Source organism: Neolamprologus multifasciatus, chromosome 2 (assembly GCF_963576455.1).
Source record: "Neolamprologus multifasciatus chromosome 2, fNeoMul1.2, whole genome shotgun sequence".
Lineage (NCBI taxonomy): Eukaryota > Metazoa > Chordata > Actinopteri > Cichliformes > Cichlidae > Neolamprologus > Neolamprologus multifasciatus.
This window is the reverse complement of record NC_140440.1, coordinates 9,264,188-9,281,745: the sequence shown is the minus strand read 5'-3', so window position 1 is coordinate 9,281,745 and position 17,558 is coordinate 9,264,188. Positions and strand designations below refer to the sequence as shown.

The 17,558-nt window shown below is 39.4% G+C and overlaps 1 protein-coding gene across 4 annotated transcripts in view; it reads left to right on the top strand.

The window, feature by feature from the left end:
* Positions 1–16,490, top strand: part of ldb2a (LIM domain binding 2a) — a 102,515-nt gene extending 86,025 nt beyond the window's left edge. Inside the window, exons 6-9 of one of the 4 annotated variants that reach the window (XM_085178447.1) lie at positions 5,170–5,293; positions 7,273–7,326; positions 8,094–8,224; positions 14,455–16,490. In XM_085178447.1, coding sequence (XP_085034573.1) covers positions 5,170–5,293; positions 7,273–7,326; positions 8,094–8,224; positions 14,455–14,685 — 540 coding nt within the window. In that variant the 3' untranslated portion in view covers positions 14,686–16,490. Of the gene's footprint in view, positions 1–5,169; positions 5,294–7,272; positions 7,329–8,083; positions 8,231–14,454 lie in introns of all 4 variants that reach the window. The other 3 variants (XM_085178445.1, XM_085178438.1, XM_085178428.1) reach the window with 3 other exon arrangements.
* Positions 16,491–17,558: the final 1,068 nt, after the last annotated feature.

Below are 17,558 nucleotides of genomic sequence, written 5' to 3'. Positions count from 1 at the left end.
CTGTAGGTGCATAGATTTATGATCCCATTTCAGCTGATAAATGTGATTTTTTTTGCTTTTATTAGACAGTTTCATTTCTTATTTTTCACAAGAACAACTGCCAACTGATTTCCTTTCTTTCCAACACCCAATTAACCGTCTTACGATCCCTTTAGATTCATTGTCTGACCTCTTGTAGCAGTCCTGATATTCAGGTTGGGAATCACTGCTGTGTAGTCACTATTTTTCACTTTGCAAATGATATTTTCCCCTTACTGTTATCTGAAGGTGTCAAGGTAAAATACACCCTTTCCTCACATTAAACTAGCAATAATGTGTGTCTGGAAAAGACCTTTCCCAGTGTTTATCAGTCCTTCCAAAAGAGACTGACAGTTTCCTGGCTTAGGGGTTACAACCGGCCTTTCTCTTACTCACAGAGGCACACACACACACACACACACTTTCTTTTTTTTTCATTTGGAGTATTTAAGCCTTTCCATGTATTGGAGCTGCCGGCTTCCTACTATTCAGCCTGAAAATAGCCCTTGTTTTCAGGCTGAGAGCCAGGGCTTGTTGGCTGAGCTGGGGAGGGATATTACTGTGTCAGAAGGGAACTATCAGAGGAGAACATGGGATTAGTCTGCTACAGGGATGTTCACTTTACCTCGAGCGGCATGGCATCAAAACACTGCCGTCCTAACAGAGGGAAAAGCAACAGTCGTGGTTATGTTTATGTAGGATAATTTGGCGTTAGCAGCTGAGTCTATGGTTGTTAGAATGACTAAGTTTAAAGCCCCTGTCTGGTCAGTGGTTTGAATATCCATCGTGGTAAAACATGATTCCTGGTATTGCTGTCGACTTGAATAAAAGCCTCCAAAGCTATTGTAATCAAAGGAGCAGTGTAGATAACACATACAGCCCGTGATAAAAATCTCCTTCAAACTTTCAACTTTTCTTAGTTTTTCTTCTTCTTTTTTTTATCTCTGTGTTGCTGTACAGTACATCTGAAGATGGGATGAGCATGTTGATTAGAATTGACATCAGAATAGCAGGAATGGTGTGATGCTGAAGGTCACATGAGATCATTTGAGCATGCAGTGAATGATTAACAGTCTCCTTTCTCTCAGTAATGACTGTTAGAGTGCCCTTGAGCAACCTACTAGGCCACGCCTACTTTGACTGCAGCAGTTTTCACCTTGTATCAGAATCTTATTGGGATACAGTAGAAACAACTATTCGTTTTCCGGTTGGCAGCACTATAGTTATGAAGCTGCAGTGGCCCAAATGACTGACACCAGACTGAAGACATTATTTGTTGTATGATTCTAGCATGTTGTGAAATGTGTTACTTCAGTCTTCTTAAATGCATCTTGGAACAAAAGCTAGCAGCAGTTGTTTCAGTAAATGTCCAGTGGCAGCATATGATTGTGTTATATAGATAAAACCATCTAGCTATGAACATTGATAGGAATTAGAACCTGTAGAAGCAATTTTATGGTATATAACTCCAGCAGTAGAGTCCTAGAGGCAGTTTTCGCCACTTCGTAGCCATCTTGCTAACACCTCTAAGCAGTTATGTTAGGGGCAATTACTTTAAAGTTGCTATCTAAATAAATTGGGAGATGGGCACTTCATCGGTCTTCAGGACATAAAAAACACTTGTAGGATCAACAGTAAAATTTAAAAAATGCTTTAAAGTTTGGTAACTTTACACAAAATAAGTTTTAAAAGCTTGAATCCATGAAAGTTATGCTTTTATGTTTGAGTTTTAACTTTAGCTGTATAGTTTCATTAAAAGAGTTCAGAGTGCCAACTGATCATTGTGGCTGAAAAAATGCCAATTCATACCACAAGAAAATGGATACATTTTATGTACACCTTTGTTAAAGTAAGAAGTGGATACACTAGCTACCTGCGTGGTAGCCAGTGTGAATTCATTCTCTACGGCATCAGTTATAACTGAGCAATTAATTGGGTCTAATATATAATTTTGATGTTTGATTGTGATGTTGAAAACAAAATAAATTAGATAAAACAAGAGATAAAATATTTTCCTATGATGCTCTCATTTTGCTTTGGTTTTTTTTTGTTTTAGATCGAGCATACCCTGGGGCACTTTTCAACTCTCCCTGAAAGTCCAAGCTGTTTCACTGTTTAGTTTAGCTCAAGCCAACATGAGCTTTTGATCAACAAGAAATATCTTGAAAAAGTTCATTTGGCGTCTCTCTCTGGCGTCTACTTTTGGTTGGTTGTTACTTCAGTACTTGTGACTACTGTGCTGACAGCTCTGCACATCTTGTCTCTTTGGCAAGGACTTCATTATGCTCAGAACTAATTCCCTGCATTTTAAAAACACTTGTCTGAAAATATGAATGTGTAATAAGTCATGTGTGTAAGTCAAAACCATACGCGGAAGTAAGGCATGAAACACGTTGATATCAAAGCATATGAGTAAATATTATGTTACTTGTTTATTAAGTATTCTGCTTTTGTCTAGCCCCGGTCTGTCTCCAAAGTGAAGGCTGCAGGCCAGCTTACAAGACAGGTTTTAAGCTCAAAAACACCCCCTTGTCCCAGTGAAAACCTTGTGTACACCCCCACATCCACCTCTTTTTTTCATTTATCTCTTACATTTAAAGTTAAGGCTACGTCCACACGTACACGGGTATTTTTGAAAACAATTTTCCGTTTTCGTTTTAAAAAATAATCCCGTCCACACATAAACGCAGAAATGAAGGAAAACGCTGCTAGGAACATGCCAAAGCAGCAGGTGGCGCTATATTCCTAACCGTGTAGAAATGTTGGCCAATCAGAAGTCTAGAAGCCTCAGTTGGAAATAGTAAACAAAGATGGGGCATAGAAGCAGAACCCAGTCGTATGTGTGGAGGGACAGTAACTGTGTGTGTGTATGTAAGCATTTAAACACTGCAGAGAGAACAATTAACAGTAACAGTATTGTAGAAATTCATTTCACTGAAACAATAACGTGGCGCACAGTGTGACGCCAAAAAATGCGCACACCTTTGACGCTGCGTTTTCTGTTTTTCTCATCCACACGTAAATGCAAAAACGGAGTTTTCAAAAATATCCACCCTGGCCGGAGTTTTTAAAAATTTCCGTTTTCAGTGACCAAAAACGCCGTTTACATGTGGACAAAAGGTGCAAACGCATAGAAAAATCAGCGTTTTCAAAAATACCCGGGTACGTGTGGACTATGAAAGTACCATGTGAAAACACCCATTTTTAAATGTCCGTAAACACACGTTTGTCGAGAATAATATGAACGATCAAGATTATAATATTAACCAAAATACTATCTTTTTTCCCTTCTTTCATGATCTGTCTCCATCTCATCCTATCCCTAGCATCCTTGTCGGTCACACCACCTTCTGCATTTCACTATATCTACCAGCCTTCTCTCTTTTCTGCATGATATCTCTGTCTTCAACACCCTTTTCCAAATATAGCCACTATCTCTCCTGTACACATGTCCACTCCACCTCAGCCTCACCTCTCTAGCTTTGTCTCCAAATTGCTCTACCCAATTACCAAAGCACTGTAATTGTGATTGTTTTTTTCTGTATTCCACCAACAACACAACTGGCATAGAAAACAGATTTTTTTTTTTTCATTTATAAAACTTTTATTGCCATGTCGCTCACTTTTAATGTATTTTCTATTCCCTGCTTCCTCTGTTTTTTGTTAACAATGTTCATCATTGTTCTCTAACTTTAACCAAAAAGTTATTGTAGTCAAACTTTGTGATGCCCTAACTCAAACAAAACCCTTTTCCCCTAGGAGTGACAAAAATTCTTTTCATTTATCAGTTTTCAAAAGCAAATTGTGCCACTGTGTTGATGCAGGCCTTGATCGGAAAGTGCTTATGTGAACGTGTTAAAGGTGGCAATTAAGTATTTTGTTTTTGAATCAGCCTCAAGTTGTTCTGCGGGGTAGATTTTTCAGACCAGAATGCAATATAAGGTCAGAATCTAATTGTAGCCTGTGTCAGGAGAACATCTATTTCACTTAAGACAATTTCAAGTTCTTATAAGCAGTGCACTCTGTGGCTGCAAATTGCAACACCACCAGAGGGGATCTGTTCCACATAGCACCTGCATGTGCAACCTCCAGAGTCAGCTAGTCCTGAGAAGTAAAGAACAAAAATATTCCATGTAGAAATTAACCAGTTTTAACATTTTGACTAGTTTGTTAGATTAACTGGTCATTTTAATTTGGCCGTCAGTGTGAACGTGAGCTTGAATGGCTCTCTATCTCTCTTTGTTAGCCCTGTGATTGACTGGTGACCTTACCAGGGTTTACCTGCCTTTCAGCCTCCCTGTGACCCCAAGTTTGATGAGCAGTTTAAAAAAAATAGATGGATGGATGTTGCAGAACGTTTAATGCTCAATTTTTCCTAGACAGACAAAAGTGAGTCAGAAAAACAGAACCGTTTTATTCAGTTAGAGGATATGAACCAGGCTAGCTGCCTGGAGTTTGATCCTAGTATTTTCCTGTGATTGGTTTAATGCACGCAGGCCTGCAACTGGCCAATGGTTGTCCTCCAGCTACACCAACAAGCATCTGGATGGTTACTGCTGCTGAACAAGTTGGGCTGACCAACTTGTAATGCTATCCAGATGTTATCTGGATAAACTTATCCTGATGTATTTAAAATGACAAGACGACCCCTGATTCCTCCTACAAGATATCACCAGAGATTTACAGTTTTCCCCTAGATGAAAACTGTACTTAAAGTCTCCTTAAGAGCAGAATATTGTTGGAGGACGGTGTGGAAACGATGAGGCCAGGCTGTGTCTAAAGCAGAAACACTCAGACACACACATGTCCAAGTTTGTGTGCATGAATTTGAATTTTCTATGAATTATAAACAGCTCAACAAAGACTGCTTATATTAAAAAGCCTTACCCTGCACATCACTCTGTTTCTCTGTGAAACACTTTCTAATAGTAACCTGTTTTCTAAAGGTACTATATTAATAGTATCCATAAAACCTCGATTTACTGCCTAATGAATAGCTCACAATCTGTATGTGCATGATTAATTAGACAACAAACTTATCATTTTTATATTTGTTTGTTCTTTTTACCTTAATGAGAACAGCAGCGTCATTAAGATGAAAGTGTCTGTCTCCTTTAACGAAGTGTGTGGCTTGTGCTGTTGTGTTTGCAGTTGTGTGTCATCCTGGAGCCCATGCAGGAGCTCATGTCAAGGCACAAGACCTACAACCTCAGCCCCCGGGACTGTCTCAAGACATGCCTATTCCAAAAATGGCAGAGAATGGTAGCCCCACCAGGTAACCACCCATTACCTTATACACAGATTTAGAAGAATGTGTTTTCAGTTAAAGCTGTTTTACTGTGCAGTTCATGTAATAATAATTAATTGAAAGTGAACATTTGATGTTCCAAGTGGCATTAACTAGATTGGATAATGACAACATCTTCTTAAATGTTCAGATCGAAGCCCAAGATCTAATTGTTTCCTTTACTGAGCTTTTAAGATTCTTCCTTTTAACAGCTTTTAATTCCAGCCCGTCACTCTCTGTGTGGGAATCTGAATATTTTCACTCCGAATGTGTTTTCATTGCATCATTTATGTTCCCAAATTTGCCATTATATGTCTTAATCCCTTAAATATGTTTTGCCTGTCAGGTATATGAAATTAATCAGAATTCAGGGTTGCCTCTTGAATCTCAGCCTTGCCAATCTTAACGAGCCTCTTAGCTTTCTATGATTGATGTTTGCAGGGTGGTTTCTGAAAAGTACCAGGCTTAAATTGGCTGTGTGGTTCTTAAGCTGGAGAGAAGGAGTAAGCCGAGGTTTTTTTTGGGAAGGTGGGGGGGGGTTTGGACACATCGGAGTGGCTGCAAATTACAGCAATGCTTAGCGAGGCGTGACGAGATGTCTTTAAAAACCAACACCAGTCAAAAAGCCTTTGACTCAGACCTGTGTAACTTTAATTAAGAGTGCTGGGTGTAATCAAACTAGTAGATCCAGCTCCCTGGCCAGCGGCTCCCCAGCGTCGACGACGTTCTTCAAAGAAAAGAAAAAAGAAAACAGAGAGGGGAAAAAAAAACAGAGGGCATTTTATGAATATAAAGTCTTAGGGAAAAAAAAACAGACTCCTGTATTGATAGTTAATTGTGCTCATGGTATAAAAATACAGCTTAATATGAAATCCCCCGTAGCTGCTAAAGATTCATCATATACTGAATAGAGTTATTTATATATGTTTATTGTGTTATTTGGCTTGGTAGCGTTTACGTGGGAGTGCTGGCTCTGAACCGCCGTGTAAAAATTAAGTCTGACTCTTCCTTGAGGTCAGGGCTCTCAGTCCGTTTCACCATCTGTCTTTATTTTGACATCACAGTTGCCTGATCTTTGCAGTTTAGCTGGAATTGGGGTTTTCCTTATTGGTTGCGTGTTATTCTCCTTTTCCTGCAATTCTTCTCCAGCTTGGAAACTGGTTGGGATTTAGCCAGGAAGGAAGCCACGGGCGCATTTATGCTCTGATAAGTCCTTTTGGTGGAAATGGAAGCGATTTTAGTGCGTCACTGGTTCAGCATCGGGAGGAAACCAGTCGGATAACAGAAATGATTGTCTCTGACAATGGGCCCGCTTTTCTTTTCTTTTCTTTTTTTTTGCACACACGTCTGTCAAAGTCAGGAATCAAAAGAGAAGAAAGACTGATAAAAATTCCTCTTGTTTTGCCTCTGATTTATAGTTTCAGTTTTGTTTGTATCATGAGTCGCTGGTTGTTATAACTGAATATGAAAGCATCTCCCTTGGTGTGATTAGTAAGAACCTCAAAAAATGTATTTCATTTTCAGACATCTGTTTGAAGATCATAGCAGTGTTTTCTTCTCTCTCTTGAGATTAAAAGGAATAATGTTTTCTAACAAATGTTGGCAGGATTTGCAAAATCTTGTATTCATAAATTATGCACTACATAAATTATTTTGTTAATACTAGAAACACTAAGATCTCTATTTAACCTGTGCCAGTGCTTTATATCTTTTTTAATAATAATGGTTTAATAATTTAATTGCACTTTCAGGACTCGTGTATGGCTCATTAGCAGAATAATATATTTCATTTAGTTTGCACAGTGGTGCACAGTGGTTCAATAGCATCTGTGTGGCATTGAATGTTCAGTTATTTCTCTCCCTTTTCTGTGTCGTCGTCTCCGGTCTGGTCTTCTTTTGTCTTAAATTGTTTAAGAAATGATCCAACTTTCTGAGTAAAATAAAACTGACTTTGGCTCCGGTTTCAGCTGGACACCCACAGAACTTCAAAACGGAAATATTTCCCACAAATCACAAAAAAGGTATCTTCTCTCTTACATTGTCTATTGTCTGCAGCCTTAAAAGAAAGCAGCACCCTGGTGCTCACCGGGATGCACTGAAATATATTTTTGTGTGCACGTTTTTCATGGATGCTCAACTGCATGTCAATAAAATAGTCCTCATACCTGTACTGAATTTTTTTAAAAAAGATACAGGTTAGATGATGCATGTTAAACCATTCTAAAACAGAGTGATTAAAACTATACACACTCAGACGAATGTGCAAGAATGCATACATAAAAGCATATTTAGTGAGACAAACACAGATGGGCTTTCTGCCTCACTAGAGCAGTTTTAATCTGGTTCGTGCGATTGAGGAACACCACAGTCGGTGCTGTGCCGAAATCATTAACAAATTTACATTACGATGAGCATCAGGGTCCATTGTTGAGCATTTATGCAAATAAAAAAAGGGGTTCTTTCTTACTAGTGCATGTCTTGGGAGATGTTAACACTCGTGTGGTTTCACCTCAGAAGAAAACAAAGCACGGGTTCTGTAGAATTTGCGTAGCCCGTTTTTGCATGCGTTCTTTCTGCATGCGTGCATGTACTCTGGCCTTTTGAACATTTCTGTCCATGTTTTTTCTGTATCTGCATGTAACTCTGACAGTCGAAGCGTCTACTGTTTGACCCCACACACATATATACATGCACACTGCATACTGCGCACACCCCTACACCTTGTCTCCGTCAGTATGCATTATGTTCTTGGCATGGCCTCTGTTTCTCTTTGCTGGTCGCGCCAAAGCTGAGCCTGCCCGACAGACAACCACGAAGAGGAGGAAACGGAAGAACTCAGCCAGCAGCGCCAATAGCAGTGTGGGCACCACTGCGAGCAAGAAACGCAGCCCGGCCACCAACTTCAGCCTCTCCAGTCAGGTACCTGTAAGCATCAGCTCCACTTTCCCTCCTCTCTTTTTTTTTTTTTTTATTGCGAAGTCTTCACATGCAAGTTTAGAGGGTAACAAACAGGAAATTCTGAATGCTAGTGCAGCTATTAAGCTTAGATTATTTGCGCAAATGAGGGTAACAAAGGAACTAAAGTCTCGGTTCTGAGAAAAAGAAACCCCGTGGGACGTGAATGAAAACATGTGGCCCCAAAAGATAAAGAGAAAATACATAAAATACAGTTCAAGAGCAGGTTTATGAAAAACAAGTAAAAAAGGTGAATGAAACTCTTCTCCTGCTTTTTTTTTTTTTTTTTTTTGCCGTGGGTTGTATCATGTTTTGTAGCTGCATACTTAATTTTTCTCGAGTATTCAGTATCTCAGAGTAAACTTTATTCTTGTCAGAATACGCATGTTCGAAAAGACCCAGCTGACCCGTTGCTCAACCAAGTGGCTGCAGCCTGGAGGTTTAAAAAGGAAAAAAAAAGGCTTGAATATCAGGACCAAATGGGAAAATGTGGGTGGGGTAGGTGACACTTTGCCCTCTCTCAGCCACCACGCTTGAAATGCCCTTGAGCAAGAACCTGAACTCACAACTGTCCAGAGGACTGGTGGCTAGCTGTACTTGCTCTCACACAAATGTAACGAAGACATAAACAAACAAGAACCAAGAAAAAAACTTAAGGATACTGATTGCTCTCCTTTGAATGAGGTTTCTTGTTTAAATCCCTGAAGTCCAGCAGATGTGGGATTACTGAAGCTGATGCCAACATCCATATACTATAGAACTATACTGTAGCTGCTTTAGAACAGTGTTATTTTTTAATACATACTCTTGACTTACTAACGTTTTCACCTTTTTGTTAAACAATAAACTTTAAACACCAGTAAATGGAAAATATCAGAAATATTGATAAGCCATTGTAAATGAAATTAACACAATTAAAACAAGAAGCATCTAAAATGAAAAGAAACAATGTAACAAACATGCTGCATATTCAAATATGTGTTATTAACACATTACATTACATATACATTTAATCTATCAACATAATTAAATGTTTTTACACTATAAATATAAAACTTATGTCCAAAACAGCTTTCAGATCAACTTTGAACACCTTTACTCAATGTGAAACTAATTACATTTGTGTATGAATGCCTGATTTAGCTACAGGTTTCCATAAAAGGCCACTTGACACAGTTAGAGGTTAAATAGCCTCTTAAACAGCTGAGTATCACACCACATGCTTGGCACTCCCCTCGAGGATTCAATGCCATTGTGAGAGTCTGCAAAGGCTGCACTGTCATTCCATACACTGCTTATTATGCACACACTGTATTATATTTACACTACAGCATCCAATTTACTGTTCTGTAGCCACACTGGTGCACTGTTTTTCAACACACATTTCAGTGCCGTTGAGAGTGCGCCAATTCCAAACATAAAAGGAATTTATTGACATTAAAGTGTCGCCGGTTAGCATTAATGTGTGGCTGCCTTGTACGTAGGACTAATACTGCTTAATGGGAAATTTGAGGTTCCAATGGCTTTCTATACAGCGTGTGCGGAACAACAACCAGATCTCCCAGAAAAGATTTTTATATACTGCTGCTTGCTTCGAACGAAACCATAAAAATCTTTATTGTGCTTCTTAGGGATGTTTTTTTGCAGTGTAGGAAACTCATGCATGTAAGCACTACACACAAAGTGGTGTATAAAGTGCAGGACACTGGAGAGTGTCTGTGGTTAAGTTTAAGCAACAAAAACACTTCAGAAATAAAATCGTTTCAGTGTGATTTTAATAAAGTAAACATGCAGTAAACGTCGTGTTTCTTTTGGCTTTTTCAGTATTTGACAAAGATCGTAATCTTTTTCCGACTTTTACCAAGACCTTTAACTCGGCAAAATATAACCACAAAAAAGTTCAAGGGTCCTTTCAAACTACAAGTAGAGACATGTATTATTCCACGGTTGCATATTGTAAAGGAAAAAAAAGCAAATGAAAGGTCCTCCGTAAACATGCTTTGCATAATGGCAAATTCACTAATTAAAAACTATTTGAAGTAAATGCAAGTCATTTCTAGGATACAGGGTTGAATAAAGGGACATTATAGAACTTGTAGAAACTTTACATCCCATTAGGTTGAATGATTTCAATGCCGGATCGACTGGCTGCCTCTCAGTTTATGCAGGGGTTGTTGTGTTTTTTTTAATGCTGCTTTTCTTGTTTTTTCTTGTTATTCTAATTTTACTCTTGTATAAGGAACAAACTCTGGGTCACCTCTACACACACTCACGCTGTATTGACCCTTTATATTCTGTCCTGTGGTTAGCCGTCTTTTTAGTTTTGTTGCCCTCGCTCTCCTCTTTTACCTCCTTCCCTCCATCTCGCACATACATAATGTACAACTCACACACATATACACAAAGCACACGCAAATTGTTTTCTCTCTAGAAGGCAGCGTGGCTCTGTGCCAGCTCTCATTATTACCGATATCTGTATACACCCTCCCACCCCCCCCAACCCCATCCTCCCTCTCATGCACACTCTCTACTCCATCACTATTGCCCCCACCACCTCCTTCCCACCCACACGTACACACATAAACACACGCAGACGCACACACACGCATACGCCGTCCGTACCACTCATGTCGTGCATTCACACGCCTCTTAAAGACTGGCAGCGTGGCTGGTAACATGCTGGTTACATATGTTGTGCGCCTGCTGTCTTTGTCTGAGAAGTTGTTCGTTTGTGGCTGAACACAAGCCTACGTGAGCCCAATAACAATAAGGAGTGGACCCTCACAAGGGGAAGGGGGGTTACCAGTGGCTGGAGAAGAGGAGGTGTGGGGGAAGGAAGGTGGTGGCGTGTTGGGGTGGTGTGTTCATGGAATGAGCAACACTGACCTCTAGTGGTTTAAATTGAGTTTTGCGCACATGTTCCTTCTTTGCCCAGCAGGCATCTCAAACAGCAATCCCCAGTTAGTTCTCATTGTAAGATGGTCACATAGGGAGCATATTATAGAAGGCATATCGTTAGAGTAAAGCCTTAATGCGAAGTCTGTCCAATGCATATAAACAACAGAGCTGTAACTGAAGAGAATTTGAGCATAACATTCAAGGTTCTGCAATGAGAAAGGAAATTGAAGTGCCACAGACGTGAGACATAACAGAAGTAACTCTGATGAGTGTTTTATACGTATCTTTACTGATAATTTGGAATTTGAGTACGTTGTTTAATAAATCCACTTGTCTGACGGCAGAATTGTACACATGAAAAAATCTACAGTGAACTGAGCCATTCAAAAGTATCTATGAATCCAAAGCTTGGGTCAGCCCTATTTAATTATAATAAATACTTCTTATATTCACGCACTGACCCAATGTGTATTTATCCACCACTGAAAATAATAATAATAAAACTTAAGGGTTTTTTTTAACATAACAATATATTTGTGACTTATTTATGACATGCATGTTTTTAATAACAGTAAATGATCTTAATGCTTTAGAGGGAATTAAAGGCTTTTGTCTTTTCCCCCCCTTTTTTAATGTAGCATCAGGTAAAATAAATATAGTCATGAAACTTGCGTTATATTTAAATAGAGAAGGAACAGGGATCGGGTAACATTATTGTCTTACTTCATGCTGTGTTCTTATCCTTGTTGCTTTAAGGGACAGTTGTGTCTTCTTATCCTGTTGTTGGCGTCACTATCCCATCTAAATCACACTTGTTGTTTCGGAGGCCTGTGGAGCAAATATGTTCTCTACGCTCCACACAGCTAATCTCTGTAAAAATATGGTAATGACACTGCTCAGTGAATGAAGGGAGCAGGGAGGCGTTCATCCCTGAGTCGGCCTATTCAAAACCTCACCGCTTAGCTACTGCGAAAGCTAACTCTTAACGAGATGAGTAGACAAGTAGACACTATTAATTAGCTCACAATTAGTGCTCCCCAGTCTCAGACTAGCCACCAGCTGTTATCACCCGAGGGATTTTTTTCTTTTTTTTGAGTGGGGGGTGCCCAAAATTGGCCAGAGGTAGGTTGACAGGCCTCCTCACGGGAACAGATGGTGAATGCAAGGCTTGTTGGCAATCAGCACGTTTTTAGCTAATGACTTAATTAGCTATGCAAATTGACAAATCAGTGTGGATATTGTCATTTAGTTGAAAAGCTCACCTAAATTAATTAGCCTGATTAAGGCATAGTGGGGTGTAGAAGTGGTCGCTGGGGGGGTTTTGGGGATGGCTTGGATAAATAAACTGCCTCTCCTCATTGGTGCTTCCCATCAAAGATTGCGTGTGTTTTACGTGGGTAGTTGTAGGGTGTGCTAAGTTGTCTAGTTTTATTTGTATGTTTACATCAATGATTGCTGCGTGCGATCGCGTGTTTGCTCTCTGCTCTGTGTGATTCGGGTCTGTAGCCAGAGGCTTGTGTGTGTGTTGTGTACTTCACCTACAGGACTAATCTGCATCCGACTGACTGTGTTTATGTTCAGGTGTGCGATTGTACAGTAAGCTTATCTAGGTTTGTGTGCCAGTGTACTGTTTGTCCTTTGTATGTGTGCTGCAGAGGAGATGGCTGAGGAGAGCGAGATCTCTTAAGCAGGGCAACGTTGACACACATGGCCAGTGAAGCATGTGCTCCATTTAACTGTACAGCTTTTTCCCAGGTTACGATGGATGTTGTTGGGGCTCGCCAGTCGGGGGATGCTTAGGCAGCCAAAGCGAGACACAAAGACTTAGAAAGATGCACAAATAAATAAACCTGTGATTGATTCAGAACCTACTGATCAGTATTCACAGTGATTCACAGATTCCACTCCAGTGATTATGTTTAGTCAAAGTGAGGATGAACTTAGCAACGTGACAAAATGCAAGCTCACACATGGGGCATCCCCCTCCATCAGGATTCCTTCACATCACAACAGTCACCGATATCAGTGGATAATAGATCAATCTTTCTCCTTTAATTCCTTGACCCCCCGTGAGAGGGCCATCTCTGTGAAATATGTCTTACATGATGAGCATTGATTGGGATGGGTACAGATGCTTAGGCACTGGAGGAATCTGCTTTCTGGATGGGAATGTTTCCTTTGCATGGGGTGCTTAGAGAAATTGGATCACTTAATTAATATGCCAGCGTCTGTCCAAAAAAAACCCACTGAAGAGCACACATGTACTGTCTTTAGATCGGAAGAAAGGGATGATAATTGAAGCAGAAAAACACACACTGTACCTCTACCATCATAGAGCAACCGGACATACCTTCTTCAAACAAAAATTATGATAAAGTCTGGTCTAGAGTACAACTAAATGTTTATTTTTATGACCTCTTGCTTTTTTAACCCTCTGTTTTAAAATGTCATTGATTAAATTCTAATTATAGGAAACAGACAACATACATAATCATTTATTTGAAGTAATGAAAATGTTATTATAAGGTCTTTTCGGGTGGATCTGCGTTCATTTGATATTCAGATGGTGCTTTGGTCTGAGAATTAGATGAAACAGATATGCATTAATTTCTTCTCTGGTGATTTCTCACTCACTTTAGCATATTAATTCTGAATCACCCCAAGGCTAAATACAGCCGGCCCTGCACAAAACCAAAAACATTCCACGGCTCCCTGTGTAAAAGTTAATTATATTTGTAAGCCAGACTTCAAAACTAGTTAGAGACTGCTTTAAAGAATGTAAATGGGTGAAATTAACAAATGGATGAGTTAGTTAATAAAAAGAAAAGAGAAGAAGAACAAAAAGAGGACAAAAATTACACACGGCAATAATAAAAAAAATAAAACAGTTGACGAAAAAGGATGATGCAGTGAATTTTGTGGCTTTTTGCAATAATATTTGCATGTACTACAAGTGTATTTAGGGGTTGCTTTATATTTGTACGCATGTATCTCTTATCTCTGTGATAAACCTGTTCAAACTCCCATTGGATAAGCTACAAATTTTACAGTGGTCTAGCCAAAATGCACCCCTGCTTATATACAGCAGTGAACCCATTGTATGGTAATGTGAATATTCAGGGTGTGAAAGGAAGCACACAATTAAAAAGTGACTGATAAAGTGACCCAGCTGTCAGTTTAAATATGTTGTTACCTTTGGAAAAGCCAGGGGAAAAAAAGGACAAATTATGTGTTTTTCTGTTTTCAGAATAAAAAATATCATATACCTTCCTCTCTACTTCTCTGTCTTTCTTAAGGACGTGATGGTGGTGGGCGAGCCGACCCTGATGGGCGGCGAGTTTGGGGACGAGGATGAGCGTTTGATCACCCGTCTGGAGAACACACAGTACGATGCCACCAACGGCCTGGATGACGAAGACGACTTTAATAGCTCCCCAGCTCTGGGCAACAACGCCCCTTGGAGCAGCAAAGCCCCCACCACCCAGGATAGCAAGCCCGAGAGCACGGCGCCACAACCCTCGCAGTAAAACAAAAGAAGAGGGAAAAAAAAGCCCAACAGATCCTTGACTTCATGTGGACTGGACTTTTTAACCTCCCCCCTTCCCCTGAGGGCAGTACTTCTATGCCTCATAACATTGTACTGAATCAGAACCCCCCCCCCCGTCTGCAAAGTCACCACCGGCATGTCCAGCCAAAATACTGTACGTCTGTCCCGGATATTTTCTTCTTTTCTGAATCACTGTAACATCTAGGAGAACACTGAGAACTGGCAGCATTGCACAGCAATATCCACAGACAAGAAATGCATACAGGTTGTATGCAACTATAATGTAAAAATAACAAGGTGTGGGATTTCTTTTTTTCTTTCTTTTTCTTTTTTTTTTTCCAAGAATGCAGTGGAAAATTGTGGATCAAATTCTCCTCTTTGGACCCTCAGCTACAGACCTCTCATCTAGTGGAATACCACAGATGTGATTGGTTGACCTCCAGGTCACAAGTCATCCTGCTGATGGTAGACAGTGGGGAGAAAAGAAGAAGAGTAAAAACAACGAACAAAATATCTTCAAAGAAAATAAGCAAGCTCAAGAAGGCAAAGTGTTTTTTAACAGCCACCAGAGCCATTGGAAGCATCTAACCACATTGGAGACAAATGAAATATTGTTTGAGGCAATTGCATTTTTATTGGAAATTCAGTCGGCTGTTGGTTTGTTTCTGCTGTTGCTGTTTATTTCCATTTCCAATTAAGGGGAAATAAAAGTTCTCTACCACTATGGACTCCTTTGAAACAAGGGAAACTCGTGTCCTACGATTGTTTTTCCACATTACCGCGGTCGTCACAGATTGTGATTTCATGCAAACCAGTTTGATTGTGTTTGTAGTCTATTGGTATTTCGCTTCTCTCAGAATCCTTTTGCAATCACATTGTAATTTTGCAGATCAGTATGTGAACTTTGCCGACACGCGTTGATGCGTTATTGTTGATTTCTTTTCTTTTTTTCTTCCTGGAAAATTGGACTTCTTTCCCTTTAACGACCTACTCCCAAACTGATACTAAAGCCTTTTCCTGCATGATTTTATAGGAATTTTCTTTTTTTGTTTGATCTATGTGCTTTATAAAACTCATCCGTTGGATTTTCCTTTTGGGTTCATCAGTTTGGGAACACTGTTACAAGGTTTGTAGCTCTGTAAATAGAGGTGGAATCTATTTTGTCCACTGTAAATCAGCCACTGAAAGCAGTTTGGACATGGCAGCTGTTTTGTTTTGTACAGGAGGTTCAGATTTCTGTTGGGTGGTTTGGATGGATGCCTGTTTGCCTCTGTCAGAACCAAACTCTTAATGTCCTCTCTAGCTAGTGGAGAACCAAAGCCACAATGTTAATAACAGCCACACAGTCACATGATGATATTTGTTGTGTACTCTGTGACATATTGTAGGAACCGCCCTCCCCACAAAAACAGCAACCGTAACATTTTAAAGACAAGATCAAATCCCATCCACCCGACAGAAACACTTTGAGATCCCTGTGTTTGTGTTCACACTTGTTCTTTAATCATTAATTGAATTGATACTACAGTATATCCCTGATCTCTTTTGTTGGATTTTTGTTTAAAAATGGGCAAGAAGACAATGATGGATGTCTTTATACAATTGGATCTTATGGGTATTTATTTGTGCATTTGTAAGGAAGCTAACACGTTTCTAAATATGTTTGCGCCTAGTATTATTAGACACCATTTGTACATTATATAGCAGAGGTGTTCAGTGTCATATCTGATGTCTGGTATGTATGCTTTACCATTATGTGTGCCAATAAACCGTGCTTACAAAGTAGTTGAATTTGGTTTGATTATGCTTGATGTGAGCATGGAGCCGGACTTTTCCAGTCTGATTTTTTTAGGGGTTGAATTTTTACTTCATCAGTCTAAATTATTAAAAAGCTGTATTTATGGTATTGGAGGAACTCAGCAGATCAAGTTGATAAATTATCATTGCAGGTTCTTTTTTTTTCTTTTTTTCTTTTGAAGGGCTTTTCACAAAACAGTTTTTTTGGGGGGGGGGGGACAAAGACAGCAAGATGAGGGTAGAGTTAAATTCTCAGCTACACATTTAAATGAAAGGAAATCATATTTTGGTGGAATAATCATTATTTTATGCTCTGTTTTTGTTATTATTGTTCATTACCACCCAAAGCAAGGCACACTTCTTCATATCCCCTGTATCCATAATAGGATATAATAGCAGAAAATGACTGTCATCTACCAAAAACACCTTCTTCGTGGATTTTCTAATGACCTTTAATGAGCATACTGGGAGATGTCTGCTGCAGAAGTTCAGAATTCAGTGCAGCATAATTTTAAATATTAAGGCTGAACCATGATCATAGATGTCAAATCATTAGAGGGGTCAACTTAAATGCATATGCCTCATACATTCATACATACCTTTGTTAATATTAAGACCCTTAACTACATGGTCATACACTACTTCCTCTTAAAATGCATTCTGGGAAATGTAAGTACATGAATAATAACTGAGGACGAGGTATCTCTAGGTATATAGTATAGAGTTGTTCTTTAATTATAACTGCCGTTAAGGTAAATTGACTGCACAAAGACCACAAGGACATGGACATTTTTTACTTGCTCGATGAGCAGTTAAATGCCAGGTATATATTCAAGAAGCGCATGAACGTAGGCGTTATGTATAGCAGCACTGGATATTTAGTCTATTTATTCTGGGATATCCTTTTAGGTTTTATTAAAATATTAAAATGTAGGTGACCGCACCGGAGTAACGTCAACAAAATATACCTGAATATACTCAGAACGACCTCTAACATGAACTATAATCTCTCGATATACCGTTCGTACCAAACTTGTATATATAAATCAGCGGGAA